The following is a 15323-nucleotide window of genomic DNA, read 5'->3' as shown; positions in this document are numbered from 1 at the left end:
CGTTTAAGAATCTTGACAAATTCTGGATCCTCTGAAACACTACAACAACATTACATTTATAGAGCGCCTTTCATGTCGGGAGGATGTGCTCTGGGCAGTCGAGGCAGGACCCGAGCATGGGGGAGGGGTGGGGTAGGGGTGAGGGAAGGCAGAGAGGTGGGAGGGCGACCGAAGGCACGATCGAAGAGGGTCTTGAGACTGGCCTTGAAAGAGGCAAGGGAGGAAGCGATGTGAAGGGACTGTGGGTTGAAGTTCCAGGGTGTGGGGGCAGAGAGTCTGAAAGCTCGGCCACCGATGGAAGGGTGGGTCGGGCGGTAGACATGGAGCAGACCCTAGCCCACTGAACGGAGCGAGCGGGCAGGTTGATAGGGAGTCAGCAGGTCAGATGGGGCAAGGCCATCCTTGAAAGTGAGGACGGGGATCTTGAATTCGATCCTCTGAGGGATGGGGAGCCAGTGGAGTTGGGCGAGGGTGGGAGTGATGGGGTCATGTTGCATTAATAGAATGAATCTGGACCCAAATGGAATTTCTCCCCAAGTGTGAGTTATTGTGGAACTACTCAGCATGAATCACTAGTGTCCTGCCAAAATTATTAGCATTCTCAGAAAAATATTCTTAGACGCTCAAAGCATCTTTCTGCTCAGTGCATGTTTCCTTTTGAACATCAAGGAACCAAAGTGACAAGGACACTTGTATGTGCTACCTGCACTCTCCTTTCCTGCTCGCCCGTTTGGGTAACCCAAAGAACCTCGGTTGGGGTTGAGTTTCTGTCAACTATGATACATCGCTGATCTTCCACACTGACATTGTTATAATTTACTTATCTGTGCACCTGTTTTGTGTGTACTTTGTTCTTTTGAATGTGACATGGTTTCGAGAAGAAGATAGCATCATGTGGGCGGGTGGCTTGCAGGCATTTTGATCGGAATACACTTGTTGATGGGGTTCAAGCCAAGGCTGTAACACAACTAATTATAGGCCTGAAATTTCAAACAGTAAGAGACCATTTTGTTTTAAAATCGAACAGATTGCACAAAATTCTTCATTCATAAGTCTAGCCAACAATCCTCCGAATAAAATTGATCACTCACTTCATGGTTGGGACATTACTGTGCACAATTCAGCTGCTGTGTTTGCCTACAAAATGCGCAGTCACTACTTCATAGTAAATTCCTGTAAAGGAATTGAGATGCCTAATGCTGTGAAAGGCATCAAATTTAAGGATTATTATTATTTTAGCATGATTTGGAAGCCAGCTCTTTTTTAAAAAACTGAAGAACCCACTTTCTAAAATAATACTGAATTGAAAGAATTTTTTTAGAATTCTGCGCAATCTTAAAACTTGAGACAAAATGGTCTTATTGGCGCTGAAAAGCTGGATTTATGGCCTGCTAAATAGTTACACTGCACCAAATATGCACCTTGATATGTGGTTTGAGTAGAGATGGGATATTGGGGGCTGAAACTTAAGGTTTCAATGGAAGGAATTTAAGTACTGTAGTATTATGTATGCAGAGCAGACTATATAACTCACCTTCAGTCAAGAGCTTTGCACATTTTTTTTCACTTGTGTCATGGTATTAGATTAGTGACTAACATCAGGTGCATTCTACACAGCTATAATTCTAACTGCACATTAATACTGGAATGTGACTGAAACCACAAAGTTTATTACAATCTCAAATTATCTATATATCTGTTCTTACATGTAATAATGCTTGAATTTGATGTAACACCTTATCACGCTGTTGAAACATCTCAGGATATACTGTGAAGTGGTGTGACTGTGTCATTTATGGACAATTTAGTTCATTTATCAGGGCAGAGATGTTAATTGGTGTGTGCATTTAAAACCTCAAAGCCAAATGCGTCTGGGTTTGTTTCAAGCTTGCCTTGAACTCTCTCATGAGCAAATATGATCAGAACAGAAATCCCCCAGGGCATCCATGTTTGTGTTCCCTATCTTCCTTTCTGTGTGATCCACGTCACTGTTCAAACAGTACGCAAGTAAATTGATACACAGCCAAATGATGTATGTCAACAGAGGAAAGCGCACCAGGCATTTAAGGTCACAGGAGCTCAATATCAGCTTAGGAGAAGTGGGATTTTTTTTAATCATAATGGTCTGAAGGGGGGGAATGGAATTCAACTCTGTCAGGCAATAAGCTGTAAGACTCAGCACAAATTTCACAGGCCAACGTTTGTCAGGGAACTGAATTAGCCTGAGTAAGTGATACGGTCATCTAGGATAGCTCAACGTTCGTCAACGTGTTATTTCAACTCCCTCGCATAGCCAGCTCAGGAATTTTCCTGAGTCAGTCCTGGATTCCCAAATATGTTCATTGGAGCTCCTGACCACAGGTGTCTGACAAAGCTGAGACAGTAACAGCATTTGAAAGGGAATTGGATTTTTATGGTCAGAAGCATGCAGAAACCCATCACCACGCTTAGGAGTATCTTTTAGGCAGATAATTGGCTTTTTCGTGTAAAATATAAGATTGGAATTTCTCTGGTGTAATAATACTTGCATTTAATGTTGGGTCTTACCATGTCATCAAGATGTCTCAAAGCGCTTCACAGGATTTTACTGTATTTGCAGCAGTCACTTTGCACACTGCAATGAATGTCTCACAAACAGCCACAAAGTGAGCAACCGATTTTATTTGAAGTGACAATGACCCTCCTAGGGAAACTTTCCTGCTTCCAAAGTGAAAAATATTCAATTGAGAGTACAAGGCAATTAACGATGGGTGCTTCATCTGATAAAACACCGCAAGAACAGCTGAAATCGCTGATGTAAGACTGATTGGTACTGGCTCAGAGAGCCTGAAGGGCTATTTCTTCCAGTTTCCAATTGAGCGCACACTGTCAGGATACTGGAAGTTCTTCTCCTGACATCTGTTTTCATCATGTTTCACTCGCAGCACTGCGAGCCTCTGCAGAAAATGGAGACTGAAAGATGGCTTGTTTTCGGGGGGAAAAAAGTGACATTGCAGCATTCAGTCAAAAATAAACATTGTGTGGAAGTGGTGGTGGTGAGGGGTAGCGATAAAGTGTGTGAGGGTGGTGGGGGGAGAATTTATGGAGGAAAGGGAAAGAGAAAGCCATTATCAGCCGCATAAGATTTTTCGAAGTCTGCACACCCACTTCGGTTTCCTCAATGTATGAACCATTCTCAGATTCAAAGGGATATGTTGACAATCTCTACCCAAGTTAACCAGTGCTGGCTTGCTGGAGGGGGGGTCACTCCTGGGAAGGCCATGTGAAAGGCAAGATTGTTTTTCTCCTTTCAGCTGTGACTGGAAGGCATCTATCTCACAGTCACTTGCTGCTTCCCCAAATGGGTCCAGCAAAGCAATGGTTGTTTTTGACCCACATTTTCTGCCCATAGGGATATCTGCACTCGAGTTTCTCTCAAGACATATTCAATATCCATCTCAGCAAACTCTTTACCAGTGTGCTTATTTTTCTCCCAGCAACAAAATCGGAGCAATGAGGTCCGAATTACAACAATAATAAAAATAAATGCAATTTGGTACAGTGTTAATAACATCGGAAAGTCTCACAGCATTTGCAGGTGAAATGCTGCTCGTTCGGATGCATAACTTCAAATACTGACCGCAAGTTTATAAAACTCACAGGCAAAAAGTAAGCATTTTTTTATTTTTAAAGCACTGAAATGGACATTCTTGATCAATTTCACTTTGCAGACATCCACCTAAGAGCCAGGTTTGACTGGTCTGACCTGGTGTGGAGGTTGGACATGCACCACTTTTTAAGCAAAACTGTTGGACATTTGCTTGGTTTGTTTGATGGTCACAGTCCACAGCCACGTATTCTCCTCAAACATTACAGCCCTTGTCCAACTAGCACTGGCTTTAATAATAGCAAAGTTACAGCAATCAGACAAATCCTTCAATTGTACAGTATTTCTTTCAATTTCCCAGGATTATTTCAAGAGTTGCTTTTAGCTGGACAGAAATGAAGTCCAAGTGTAGATGACAATTCACAAATTAGTCATTATAAATGATCATTTTTGCAAGTTTATTTTATAATAGTCCTTGCATTTGATTTAGTGCCTTATCACGTCATTGAGAGGTCTCAAAGCACTTCACAGGGTATAGTTTATTTTGTGTTTAACTTTAAGGCTGTAATGGTTAAAGTTCTACCACATTTGCTTGCAAGTATACACTTTCATGTTGGTAGGATGTCTCAAAAGTACTTTAAACACAGCTGTCTTGGGGAAAGGGGAGAAGGGAGATAGATGAAGAGAGAAAGATGACCAAAAGTACTGCCAAAGATTTGCAACAGAAAACTCAAACAAAGCAAAGATGGGTGCACCTAAATACAAAGTGAATTTTATTAAGGTTTTCAAAATGCAAACATTGCAAGTTAATTTTAAAAATAAAAGAGTTCCGAGCTGACAATTAATGTTATCTGCATAGGTCCTGGGAATGTGTACATCATTTGCTCACAAAGTACATGAATCAAAACACTACAGAACACACCCTACTCCGGTTTTAAGATGGGGGAGGGAGGGAAAAGTATTGGCATTTCAGTATATTTTATATGTGATAGAAAACCAGAAATTCAAAGGAAATTAGGTTTAGTGGCTGTTTTGTTGGTCTGTTCAACCTGAAATTCACAACTCAAAACAGAATACTTCCTCCTCGTCCCCCCAAAAAAATTATAATACTGTAAACTATATACAAAGCAAAAGCTGAAAGTTTCACTCCAATGTTAATGTAATACATTTTTAATTTATAAGTCGAAATTCTCCCTAAATTCATGATCAACTGAGGAAAATTCCATCCATTGGTATCAACAAATTATTTATTCTCCTTGCGAGAGTGCTTTATTTTGTAAATGGACTCGGGACACTGCTTATAATGTACAATGGCACGATCACAGTGAAAGGAAGGACTGAGGCAAGCATTTGCTGGAGGCATCGCCACATTTAGTTGCTGACGATCAAATAAATAGTTCACTTTCCACAACAAAGGTTACTTGCCTGGAATTCACATTGACAAAGAAAAAAATAATACATGTATGTACAATTTCTCACGCCTTCCCAAACTATAAAATAGCCTTACTCTGCAAATGCAATGCTTGTGCTAACAAGCAAGAAACATGCATTCTGGGCAGGTAGGGTGTTGGCTTCACTAGAGTTCACGTATATCTATTATATACTATAACATGAGGCCCCAAAATGAGAAGAGGCCTTCAATCTACTCAACAGAAATGCTTCATCACCAGACAAATTTTCAAATGGAAGGCTGGATGGAGACATAAGAATCAAAGGCAAAAAGCCCATTCTTCCCACCCTGAAATGGTTTCTTCGCTTCTGAAGAATGCAGTGACCCTAAAGCAGTGCCATCGCTGACTGACCACAGTTGAACAAGTCATCGGCAGCAACAAAGATTGGCGGCAACGCAGTTGCCACTGGTATTCTTCACACTAAGCACTGAGAGCAGAATTCTGAAGTTAACGCTGTGGGCTGATTTGTTTGGCTGGAAGAAATCAAGACTTTTGTACGTTATTCTAGAACACCACAGTAGCCACAGTAACAAAACTGTACAAATAGAACTTTACAGCATGGATCCTGTACATTTAATGCAGAGCCATAAATCAAGATAGTGGCTGAATGTTTGCATCAGGACAGGCTTTTATTCAAACTTAATCTATAATAATGCGGTCCAATGCATCTTATATACCCAAAAGCAACATTCAGGGACTCTTTTGCTCCCAGACAAAGCCAAGAATTGCGAGCGAAAACCAAAACGTTAGACCCCACTGTCGAGTATCCCACTGGAATTGTCTAAATACGACGCTCAGATCTGTAATTACGCCGCAGTGCATACAATTGAGGAACTGTGTGACCCACATTCATTAATCGAAAAAAAAATGTTTTATCGATGCACTACAATTCTGCCCGGGGAAAAGCTCACGTTATGTGCATAATGGCCACTAGAGGGCAGTAATGGGAACACCTTATTTACAGAGATGGGAGACTGAGTGACTGACTGGATTCTGCCCTATCGCAAAATACACCTTTCATAAAGTAATGTACTACGTCTGTAAACTAACCAATTCGTTCTGCTGTTGCAAAAAGGTACAGCTTTCTCCTGCTTTTTCATATTATTGCTTTATCGAGTCCTAAAAGATAGCAACGTAACCAGTGTTTTCAGTTCCGCTCTCGTTTCCCTCTCCCAAATCAATATTAAATCCTTGCATTTCATATAGCGCCTTATCACGTCATTGAGATGTCTCAAAGCGCTCCACGGAATATACTGTAAAGTGAATTAACTGTATATTTTGTGGGGGAAACATGGAAGCCAATTGTGACGTGACCAATTTATTTATTTATTTATTTAGGAGGGATTATTAACCCCGGAAAGCGATCCGCCAATTGACTAACATCTGGGTTGCTACTCACGGTTAGGTAAACAGAGGCATGTGGAGTAAGGAATCTTGCCTAAGGTTTTGCCCCGTCGCTTGCGAGGCAAGTGCTCTAACCAATACGCTACAGGACTCCTCAAAAGTATTATATACACATCAAAGTACTGTGCGGGCTGAAGAGCAGAGATATGGCACTCACGGATCGCCCATGTTTCGGCGATGCACTAAATGGGAACCCATTTGTACGCAGTTCGTGCAACGATGGATTCAAATATAAATAACATTGGAAGATAACAAAACGAATTGCACCACCAATGAATGAAAAACTAAATGTGCAAAATATCGAAAAACTCCACCGCAATTTCCAGTTAAGTAATGGTAGATATAAATAGACGAATTTCCCAGATTAACTAACGTAGCACCTCATGCATAAGAACTCCAGGGGATCTTCAGATGCTGTTTATTCCTACATTAAGGGTTGCTATATGTCCCTCAAACTACGTACAAAGCTTAGCATTTTAAAAAAACAGAATCGACAAAGGAAGAGATTTACATTATCCCAGATCTTGTTTGAACAGTTAAGGGCGTGAGCTTCCGATGAAGAAAAAAAGGGATTTACTTGTAGGTGGAATTTGCGAGTTAGTATTCGAAGGTTTCACATTTGCTTTCTGTGGCACAATTTTGTAACGCCACCAACGCCAGAACCCTCCCAATCAAAAGTTGTCGGAATGTAAGGTAAACACCTATCGAGTGCCTCAAATCAATACATCTACGCAATCTGTAGAGTAATGTGCAAATTAGATGGTGTGTAAATGCACAGGGAATTCCAGTTAGAGCTAAGGCCTGCTGGCAACCAGGCTGAGAGAAGAGCTGGGCTGAGATAAAGCTGCACAGTGTTTCTGGTGCTGCGTGCAGAAGGCTGGGTCTATAGGTTTTCGCCAGGCTGATACTGAGGTTCAGTGGACGTGAAGTAGTCTTCTAAGAAGGACTGTAAATACTCAAAAGTCGGCCTCTCTTCAGCCTCCTTCTTCCAACACTGGATCATGAGTTCGTGAAGAGAATCCGGGCATTCTGGTGGGCAAGGCATTCTGTATCCACGTTCCACCTGGTCCAACACCTCCCGATTTACCATCCCTGTCAGTCAAAGCAGATCGACATCAGTCAGGGTTTAAGAACCCTTCAGATTGTGGAAGGAACAAGAAAACTGGCTTCAAAGTTAAGACGCAATTGAACAACGACGAATTCAACAATTTGACGAATTCTGGACACTTTGAAAGACTAAGAAAATAAGAGTAAATGTAGAGCCAGGTGGAATTTCTTTCTATTTGTCTCTAACTTGAATGTTTCTCTCTAAATTATCACTTACGCACTGATCTGATTCACCATTAATTCAAAAGCTGCAGCAAAAGCCTAATTTGTATCATGGCAATCCTGTGTCATGTCGGCTGCATTCAGCTGGAATCAGGATAATCTGAACTGATTGCAATCTCCCGGCGTTTACACTTAATGGCTGGCCAGATTCACTTCAATGCACGCTGTTCAATTACCGGCCTATCTCTATGTGCTTAGTCCTTAACTTGCGCAGAATAAAGCAGAACATTTTCATCAGGCATCTATGCCAACCTGATGTGCTTAATCACCTGCTTCACTGCCCAGCACCACAGCAAAGTGCAGATGGAAGATGTTTATACTCCCATCCATGAATTGAGAAGGACCAGGGGACTATTTATAGCTATAATATAATATATATAATATATAATAATAATATAGAGTTAACTATTTAACTAGATTCTCCATCTGACTTGCAAATTTGCATTTGCTGTGGTATAACTTGCATTTATATAGCGCCCTCCACACTTGCATGGCAGTGTCTCAGAGCAATAACCAGGATCCGATACTGTGCTCCGATGATCCAACATTCCCGTTGAACTTTCTAAGTCGCCCAAGATATGACCTCAATTTATCTGATGAATCCGAGCTCTTGGATCATCGATAACGCTCACAGCTTATTTTGCAAAATCCGCAGCTTCTCTGCTACGCAAATATCTGAAACCCTCGGAGGATTCGAGGAAAACTGCTAACCGCAAATCCAGAAATATCCATCAGGAAAGCAAGAGGGCGGATTTGATGTCTGAATCATGATTTCTGAATATCTCAAATTAGGTCCCATCATCATGGCACATTCCTGTGTTTCAGACCTGATTCACGTCCTAACTCTGAGGCCAATTATTGATGCTACTAACTCACAGTGTAGGTGCAGACAAGGATCTTAAAGTCAAATCCATGTAACCCACACAATGTGCACCCGGCGTTAACATCCAAACAAGTACAGTAAGCTAGGCTTGTCCAGGTTTATTGCCCAATTAACTATCAACACTGCCTGATAACCATTGAATTTCGAATTGAAATGAGCAGTGATAGCTTCCAGGAAGGTGTGTGGTGGGGGGGAGGGGGGTGGGGAGTGGTTGGGGGGGACAACCGTAAATTAAAACCATGCGTTGTTTGCAAGGTGTTGAAATCTATGGTTGCATTTACAGCAATCGGGGGGAGGAGGGGATTGTGATCATTTGTATGCAGTTCACACACCAGCCAGGATGCTGTCGTACTGCGCGCTGGTTAATCAGCAGAGAATCAACATATTTGATGAACGCAAAAGCCAAGAGGCGTGCACCAGAGACCTGACACGTGATCCTTCAGAGGAAATCAAACGTGTCTCCCAATCTCAAAACACTTGTCTCAGGGGGCTTAGAGAATATTGACATAGTCATTAATTCACCCGCGCTCTCTCTCTCTCTCTCTCTCTCTCTCTCTCTCTCCTCCTCCCTCCCTTCCCCCCCCACCCTTCCCTCTCTCTCCTCCATGAATATATATACTTTTTAATCATAATTCTTCACAGGCGTCATCCAGCACTTTATTGAAAATAATTAAAAAATCAATCAAAGCTGCTACATGTATTTGGATTAAAAGGTATTAACCAAAGGCCTGAAATTCAACCTTGCCTTAACCTTAAGAACTGCTGGTTGTGTGGGGGAGAGGTGGGTGGCTCGGGAGTATACTCATCAGCATGCACCACAACTTGGCAGGAACAGCACAGTTCAAGACATGTCCCCTACACTCACGACTACCTTGGATTTACTACAGACACATCTGTTGTCTGTTACTAATTGTTGGATGCTTTGAGGTTCAACAACAGCTTGCATTTGCATAGTAGGCTCCATGCGGGATAGGGTCTTGGAGCCCCGATCACCGTTTAATGTCCAGCTTAATGTGCTAATTTTAATTAATAATTATTATTATTATTTCATTATTATTATTATAATCTTAATTAGGAGATTTACCTGGATATGGCACTCTCCCCTTCGTGGCGAGCTCAGTCATCAGAATTCCAAAGGACCACACATCGGATTTGATGGTGAAACGGCCGTATAGTGCTGCCTCGGGAGCTGTCCATTTGATGGGGAATTTGGCACCTTTATCAAGTCGGAATCAACAGGGGGATAAAATGTCAGATACGAAAGCACTTTGCCAGTGATTAGCTACAAGTGTTACATTACTCACTCAGCATATCTTGTTACTCCATAAACTGTTTGACTTAGACATTGAATGAAAGAAAGCTTAAATAATTAAAGAAATATTAAATAATCCTCCAGAGCAATCAATACAAATGCAACCTCATTGGAGGGAGGAGTCATTTAATAAAGTCGCAGAATAAATAAAGTGACTTATTTCCAGTAAATGTATTTCATTTAGAGCACTTTGTCCCTTACATGATTCTACGGAGACTTGTGAAGACAGTAAGGATTTATGCAAGTAGGGGGCAAATGAACCGTTTAGGTTAAGAAATTAAGAGTATAATTGACGCTTAAATCACAAACACCCAACAAATTAATTTCTGCTAAGTGGATTGGAACAATTGCACTGTTCTACTGTGCTGTTTTATTTGGAGACAGATGCATCACTGAAATGGAACTCAAAGTTTACACTCTGCACATTTTCATTTTAAGAGTGCAAAAAAAAATGCATTATTAATTTAAGAATAAAAAAACAATAATCCTTGCATTTGATATATAATAATAATAATCCTTGCATTTGATATATATGTATATATATAGAGCGATTTAACAGGCCGTTGAGACGTCTCAAAGTGCTTCACACAACATACTGTAAAGTGAAATGACTATATATTTTGTGGGTGAAATGCAGCAGCCAATTGGGCACAATAGTGTCCCACAAACAGTTGTGGATTGATTGACCAAATTGTTATTATTTTATTTATTTATTTTTAAGGGATTATTACCCGCACCAAGTGATCCACCAATCAACCAGGTTCCTACTTACTGCCAGGTAAACTGAGGCATGTGGAGTAAGGAAACTTGCTTAAGGGTTCGCCCCGCCCGGGAATTGAACCCAGATCCTCTCGCTTGCGAGGTGAGTGCTCCAACCACTCTGCTACGGGATTCCACCGTATCAATTTAGAGAGGAAGAAAATAAATGGGGGGGGGTGTGTGGGACAGTGGTCAGGAAATCCTGTAAAACTTTTCTTTTTCAAACTGGATGGTTACAGCTGCTTCTATTTGATGATTTGATCCATCGCTAACCTTGTCGGGCTGTGTATTCATTGTCTTCAATCAATCGAGCCAGGCCAAAGTCTGCCACCTTGCACACCAGGTTTTCGCCCACTAGAATATTAGCCGCTCTCAAGTCTCTGTGAACATAGTTCATCCTTTCCACGTACGCCATGCCAGCTGCAATCTGTAAAATCAAAAGCCTTGTACTCAGCAAGTCAGACAACTTTAGTCCTGGGGAGATATTCTCCGTCGATCGATGAATACCTGTGCCTAGTCAGTGTGCGCTTAGAAAATCCTATTACTCTGGTGTTGTAAAGCTGAGATTCAGATATGGAAAGATTGTGGCTTAAACCACTGCATCACCTCTTGCACCGGACTTGTCAATTGTAGTGAGCAAACAGCATTAAATCCAAAACCAAGCAAACACCATTCATTCAAAAGCAGCTAATTTAGAGCCAACTGCAATAGTGTTGGCTGCTGATCCTAAGCTGAAGATGACTGAATTATCTCCATTTTAGTCATAGCTGGTCAGTCCAACAAGCACTTCTTCGATTCATCAAGTGTCCAATTCATTAGTATTAGTAGCAGTAGCTTAGTTGCAGTGCTCAAGTGTTGCTCAGTTGAATAGCAGCTGCAGTATGATATTTAAAGTCAACGAAAATCTCAATCAGGAGTCAAAACTGGCTCCCTGCTTCAGCTATCCACTGCCACCGACTCTGCTGATATTTTTCAGAAGGACCCAGAGAGAAAAATGATGGGCGCAAGCTCTTCCTTAACTGAAACATGTCCGATCTTCCGTTCACCTTTCAAATTCAAGGTTAACCCCGTGATGTGTCAGCCTGGCTCAGCTGGTTGCACACTCGCCTAGGTTTGTGGGTTCAAGCCCCACATCAGGGCTTTGAGCTCACAGTCTAGGCTGATCCTTCCTCAAGGCTTGCTTTAGAAAACCAAATGGTTACTTTTATATAAATGTTTGCCGAATAGCTTACCTGAGCAGCCATATCGACCAGTTGTGGAAGCCTCAAGTACTTGCCCATCTCTCCTTTAAGGAAATCCAGTAGACTTCCTGCAATGGTAACATTTAACAATGTTGTAACAACAATACAAGTTGTGACACACAGAATGGCTGTGACACCATCTCTACCTGTTCATCTTGCTAAGTGAATGTCGCCTCCCTAATCCACCAATTTCCTCTGCAATCTCCATTCCTACCCTGAAGGCGAAGGCTCATTACTGATATCAAGATCCACTGGTGCCAGTGACTGTCTGGTACCTCTGCAAAGATATCCAGCACATGTTTACCTAAGCAACGAGTTTCAGCAGATCACCTGACTAAACAGTGAATCCCAATCTTAACCAAGAAAACCACACATCAACTTGTCAGCCGAGGTTACTGGGTAGCAGCCAGAAGCAGAAATCCATGGCGGAGAAGGAAATGCATACAATAACAAGAACTTGCATTTACATAGCGCTCTTTATGCAGGGTAGCGTCCCAGAGGGCCTGACAATGGTGTAGCACGACGCCGAGCCAGAGGGAGGGGGAAGGTGACCATAATCACGGTTGAAGAGGAAGGTCTTCAGGCACGACCTGAAGATGGGGAAGAAGGAGACAACATGGAGGGATTGAGGTAAGAGTGTTCCAGAGTTTCTGGAGTAATGTTTGAACATGCGGCATGAGGCAAAAGGGAATAGAGGGATTAAGGGAGGAGGTGGGGTAAGGAAAGTGGAATATTAGAGGTGGAGGCTCATGTGGAGTATTGACACTGGCACGGACCAGCTGGGCTTCAGTGCTTTACAGTCTATCTAGTTCTGTGTAAAAATAAATAGATCAATTTCCCTGACAAACCTAGAGATGCTCAAGTCTGTTGCTGAAGCCCCCCCCCCTGTGGTCCCTGCTCTTGATATAATCAGCTAATTGGTCACAGACCAAGAATTGAACTTGGAGACCTTCTGTAATTTGCACGGCTCAATGCAGTACTCCGCAGTGATGCATTTACCCACTCAGACATCAGGGATTCTCTCCAATCGATGAGACTTTTCAGCGCCATTTATTTTGCTAAAATGATTAGTTAAAGATAAATATTTAACTTCATAATTTCAGATCCCAGATTAGTTCAACCCAATTTCCTGTCTGCTTCATTTCGCAAGGGTGCACCTCATCCTAACAACTCGGTACCAAGCAATGAGTCAAGACAGGAGTTTACAAGGTGCCTTTGTGTTGAGTGCTGTGGGAAATAATCCATATAAAACCATCAGCCACGATTAATGGTGAAACCCTTGGTATTTTTAAACCCCGTTCTCTCCCACAGCTCAATATTAATATATTTCTTCAGATCAAAATCCAGCTTTTCCCTTTGAGGATCGCACTTCAAAAACAGGTTTGAAAGCAAAAAGTAAATTAAAATACAAAATTTTCAATATCCAATTTTTTTTCACACATTCATCCTTACAAGAAAACTCATTATTAACACAGCATTTTCTACACATGAAAGAAAAGTACAAGTTTGGAAAACTTGCAACACTCAAAATATTTCATTAGTCCTACCAACAGCCCCCCACTCCCTTCCACTCACCCCCCCTATCCTAGTCTGGTGAAATGAAATTGATCATTTGAGGACTCCAACTCCCTCCCTTTTCTCTCCCTCACTCACTCTCGGTCTCACTCCTCAATGTAGAACTAACTCCAGGCTCCTGAAAACTCATGTGTAAATCTAGCTTTTATTATTGAACTAATTCCCTTCAACATTTCTTATCTGGCCTTTATTTGAATTTCATTCAAATACAATGTCCCTAGTCACACAGAGTCACACCCCAAGCCTAAAGAGTGTGTGAGCCCTAAAAGAACTCAACTAAGGCCGGATGCTAAAGTAAAACAGAATCTGATTACCATAATCTAAGGTTGTTCAAAGAGCAGTGAGGATCAGGAAACATTGTACTCTTGATACATTTCCATACTAATTAATCATTACAATTTTACATGAAATACTTTCCACAGTTTCTATAGGATCTATAGAAGCAAAAAGGCGATTAGTTCCTAGGCTCAATGGGGACAATCAGTCTTCAAGGAGCGATAACATCCCGGAAGGAATTTTATTCAGACGAGTATACAATTTATTTAAAATAACACCTTAGGCCACTTCTACAGCTAAAAACATTCATGGCCAATTAAGTCTTATCTAAATACTACCAAACACAGGAAGGGAGCAGGGTACAAGATTTCAAGAGGCATTAGAACTAGGTCAATGTTAACCCAGAAAGGCACTGCTGTGTCAAAACACATTTGGAATTCATGCTAATCGCTTACTTTTGTGCTGTAAATTTCTTTCTCTCATTTTTTTCCCAATGAATCTCATTACGCGAACAAAAAAAAAGGAATTTCTTTCAGAATAACACACGGAATTATGGGGATTTACCCGGAGGGGGTAAATGAATCAGGTTTTAATTCAAAGCTCGGTGGATATGATTCTTATTTGACTTCAGGTTATGTTTGTAGGTTTATTGCTGAACGCCAGCAAGAATCTTGGCTGCTGGAAAATAGCATTTGTTTCCACCTGTAATTACCTTTGCTCATGTACTCTGTGACGATGTAGATTGGTTCCTCTGACACCACGGCATACAGCTGCACCAGTTTGTCGTGTCGAAGTTTTTTCATGATCTGGGCCTCCTGCAGAAATGCCTCGGGAGACATCGTACCAGGCTTTAACGTCTTAATTGCAACCTTTGTTGTGCCATTCCAGTTTCCTACAACGCAGCCAGTAATGGGGAAATGTGAGAAACAATACTGTCATTCCTGTTTCCCCACTGGAGGGATGCTCATTTACACACACACACTGCGCGCGCACACATGCACAGACACACAATACACACTGCTCACACACGAACACACATGCACAGACGCGTACACACAAAGGGCAAAACGTTGATCAAGTTTCCTTACTCCACACGCCTCTGTTTACCTAGAAGTAAGTAGGAACCCGGTTGTTAGTTGATTGGCGGATCGATTTTCCAGGGATAATAATCCCTTCAAAAATATAAGAAGAATTTGGCCACTCAATCCACAACTGTTTGTGGGACACTGCTGTGCGCAATTGGCTGCCGGGTTTCGCCCACAAAATATAAGTCACTACACTTCACAGTATATTCTGTGAAATGCCTCAAAGACGCAATAGGCGCTATGTCAAATGCAAGGAACATTATTATTATTAAAGTTCACTCGTGAATAGCACATGTTAGACCCCAACACCACTACAACCTGGACCATCAGGATGCACATATCACTGCTGGAGGCTTTCTAGAGTATCAGAAATTATAGCAACGTGAGACAGTCATTTGCCTGGATTTGCGGAAAGTCAAAGA

At 41.6% G+C, this 15323-nt stretch overlaps 1 protein-coding gene across 3 annotated transcripts in view; it reads right to left on the bottom strand.

The window, feature by feature from the left end:
* Window positions 1–6498: 6498 nt before the first annotated feature.
* Window positions 6499–15323, bottom strand: part of LOC103171906 (tyrosine-protein kinase Src-2) — a 69206-nt gene continuing 60381 nt past the window's right edge. For all 3 annotated transcript variants that reach the window (XM_007884706.2, XM_042341717.1, XM_042341716.1), the window contains 5 exons: window positions 14529–14708; window positions 11957–12033; window positions 10998–11151; window positions 9738–9869; window positions 6499–7533 (listed from right to left, as the gene is read on the bottom strand). In XM_007884706.2, the coding sequence (XP_007882897.1) occupies window positions 7325–7533; window positions 9738–9869; window positions 10998–11151; window positions 11957–12033; window positions 14529–14708 (752 nt within the window). In that variant the 3' untranslated portion in view covers window positions 6499–7324. The remainder of the gene's footprint in view (window positions 7534–9737; window positions 9870–10997; window positions 11152–11956; window positions 12034–14528; window positions 14709–15323) is intronic.

The sequence above is a fragment of the Callorhinchus milii genome, unplaced genomic scaffold, assembly GCF_018977255.1.
Source record: "Callorhinchus milii isolate IMCB2004 unplaced genomic scaffold, IMCB_Cmil_1.0 Scaffold18, whole genome shotgun sequence".
Lineage (NCBI taxonomy): Eukaryota > Metazoa > Chordata > Chondrichthyes > Chimaeriformes > Callorhinchidae > Callorhinchus > Callorhinchus milii.
The sequence above is the reverse complement of the archived record's forward strand: the minus strand, read 5'-3'. Positions and strand labels throughout refer to the sequence as shown.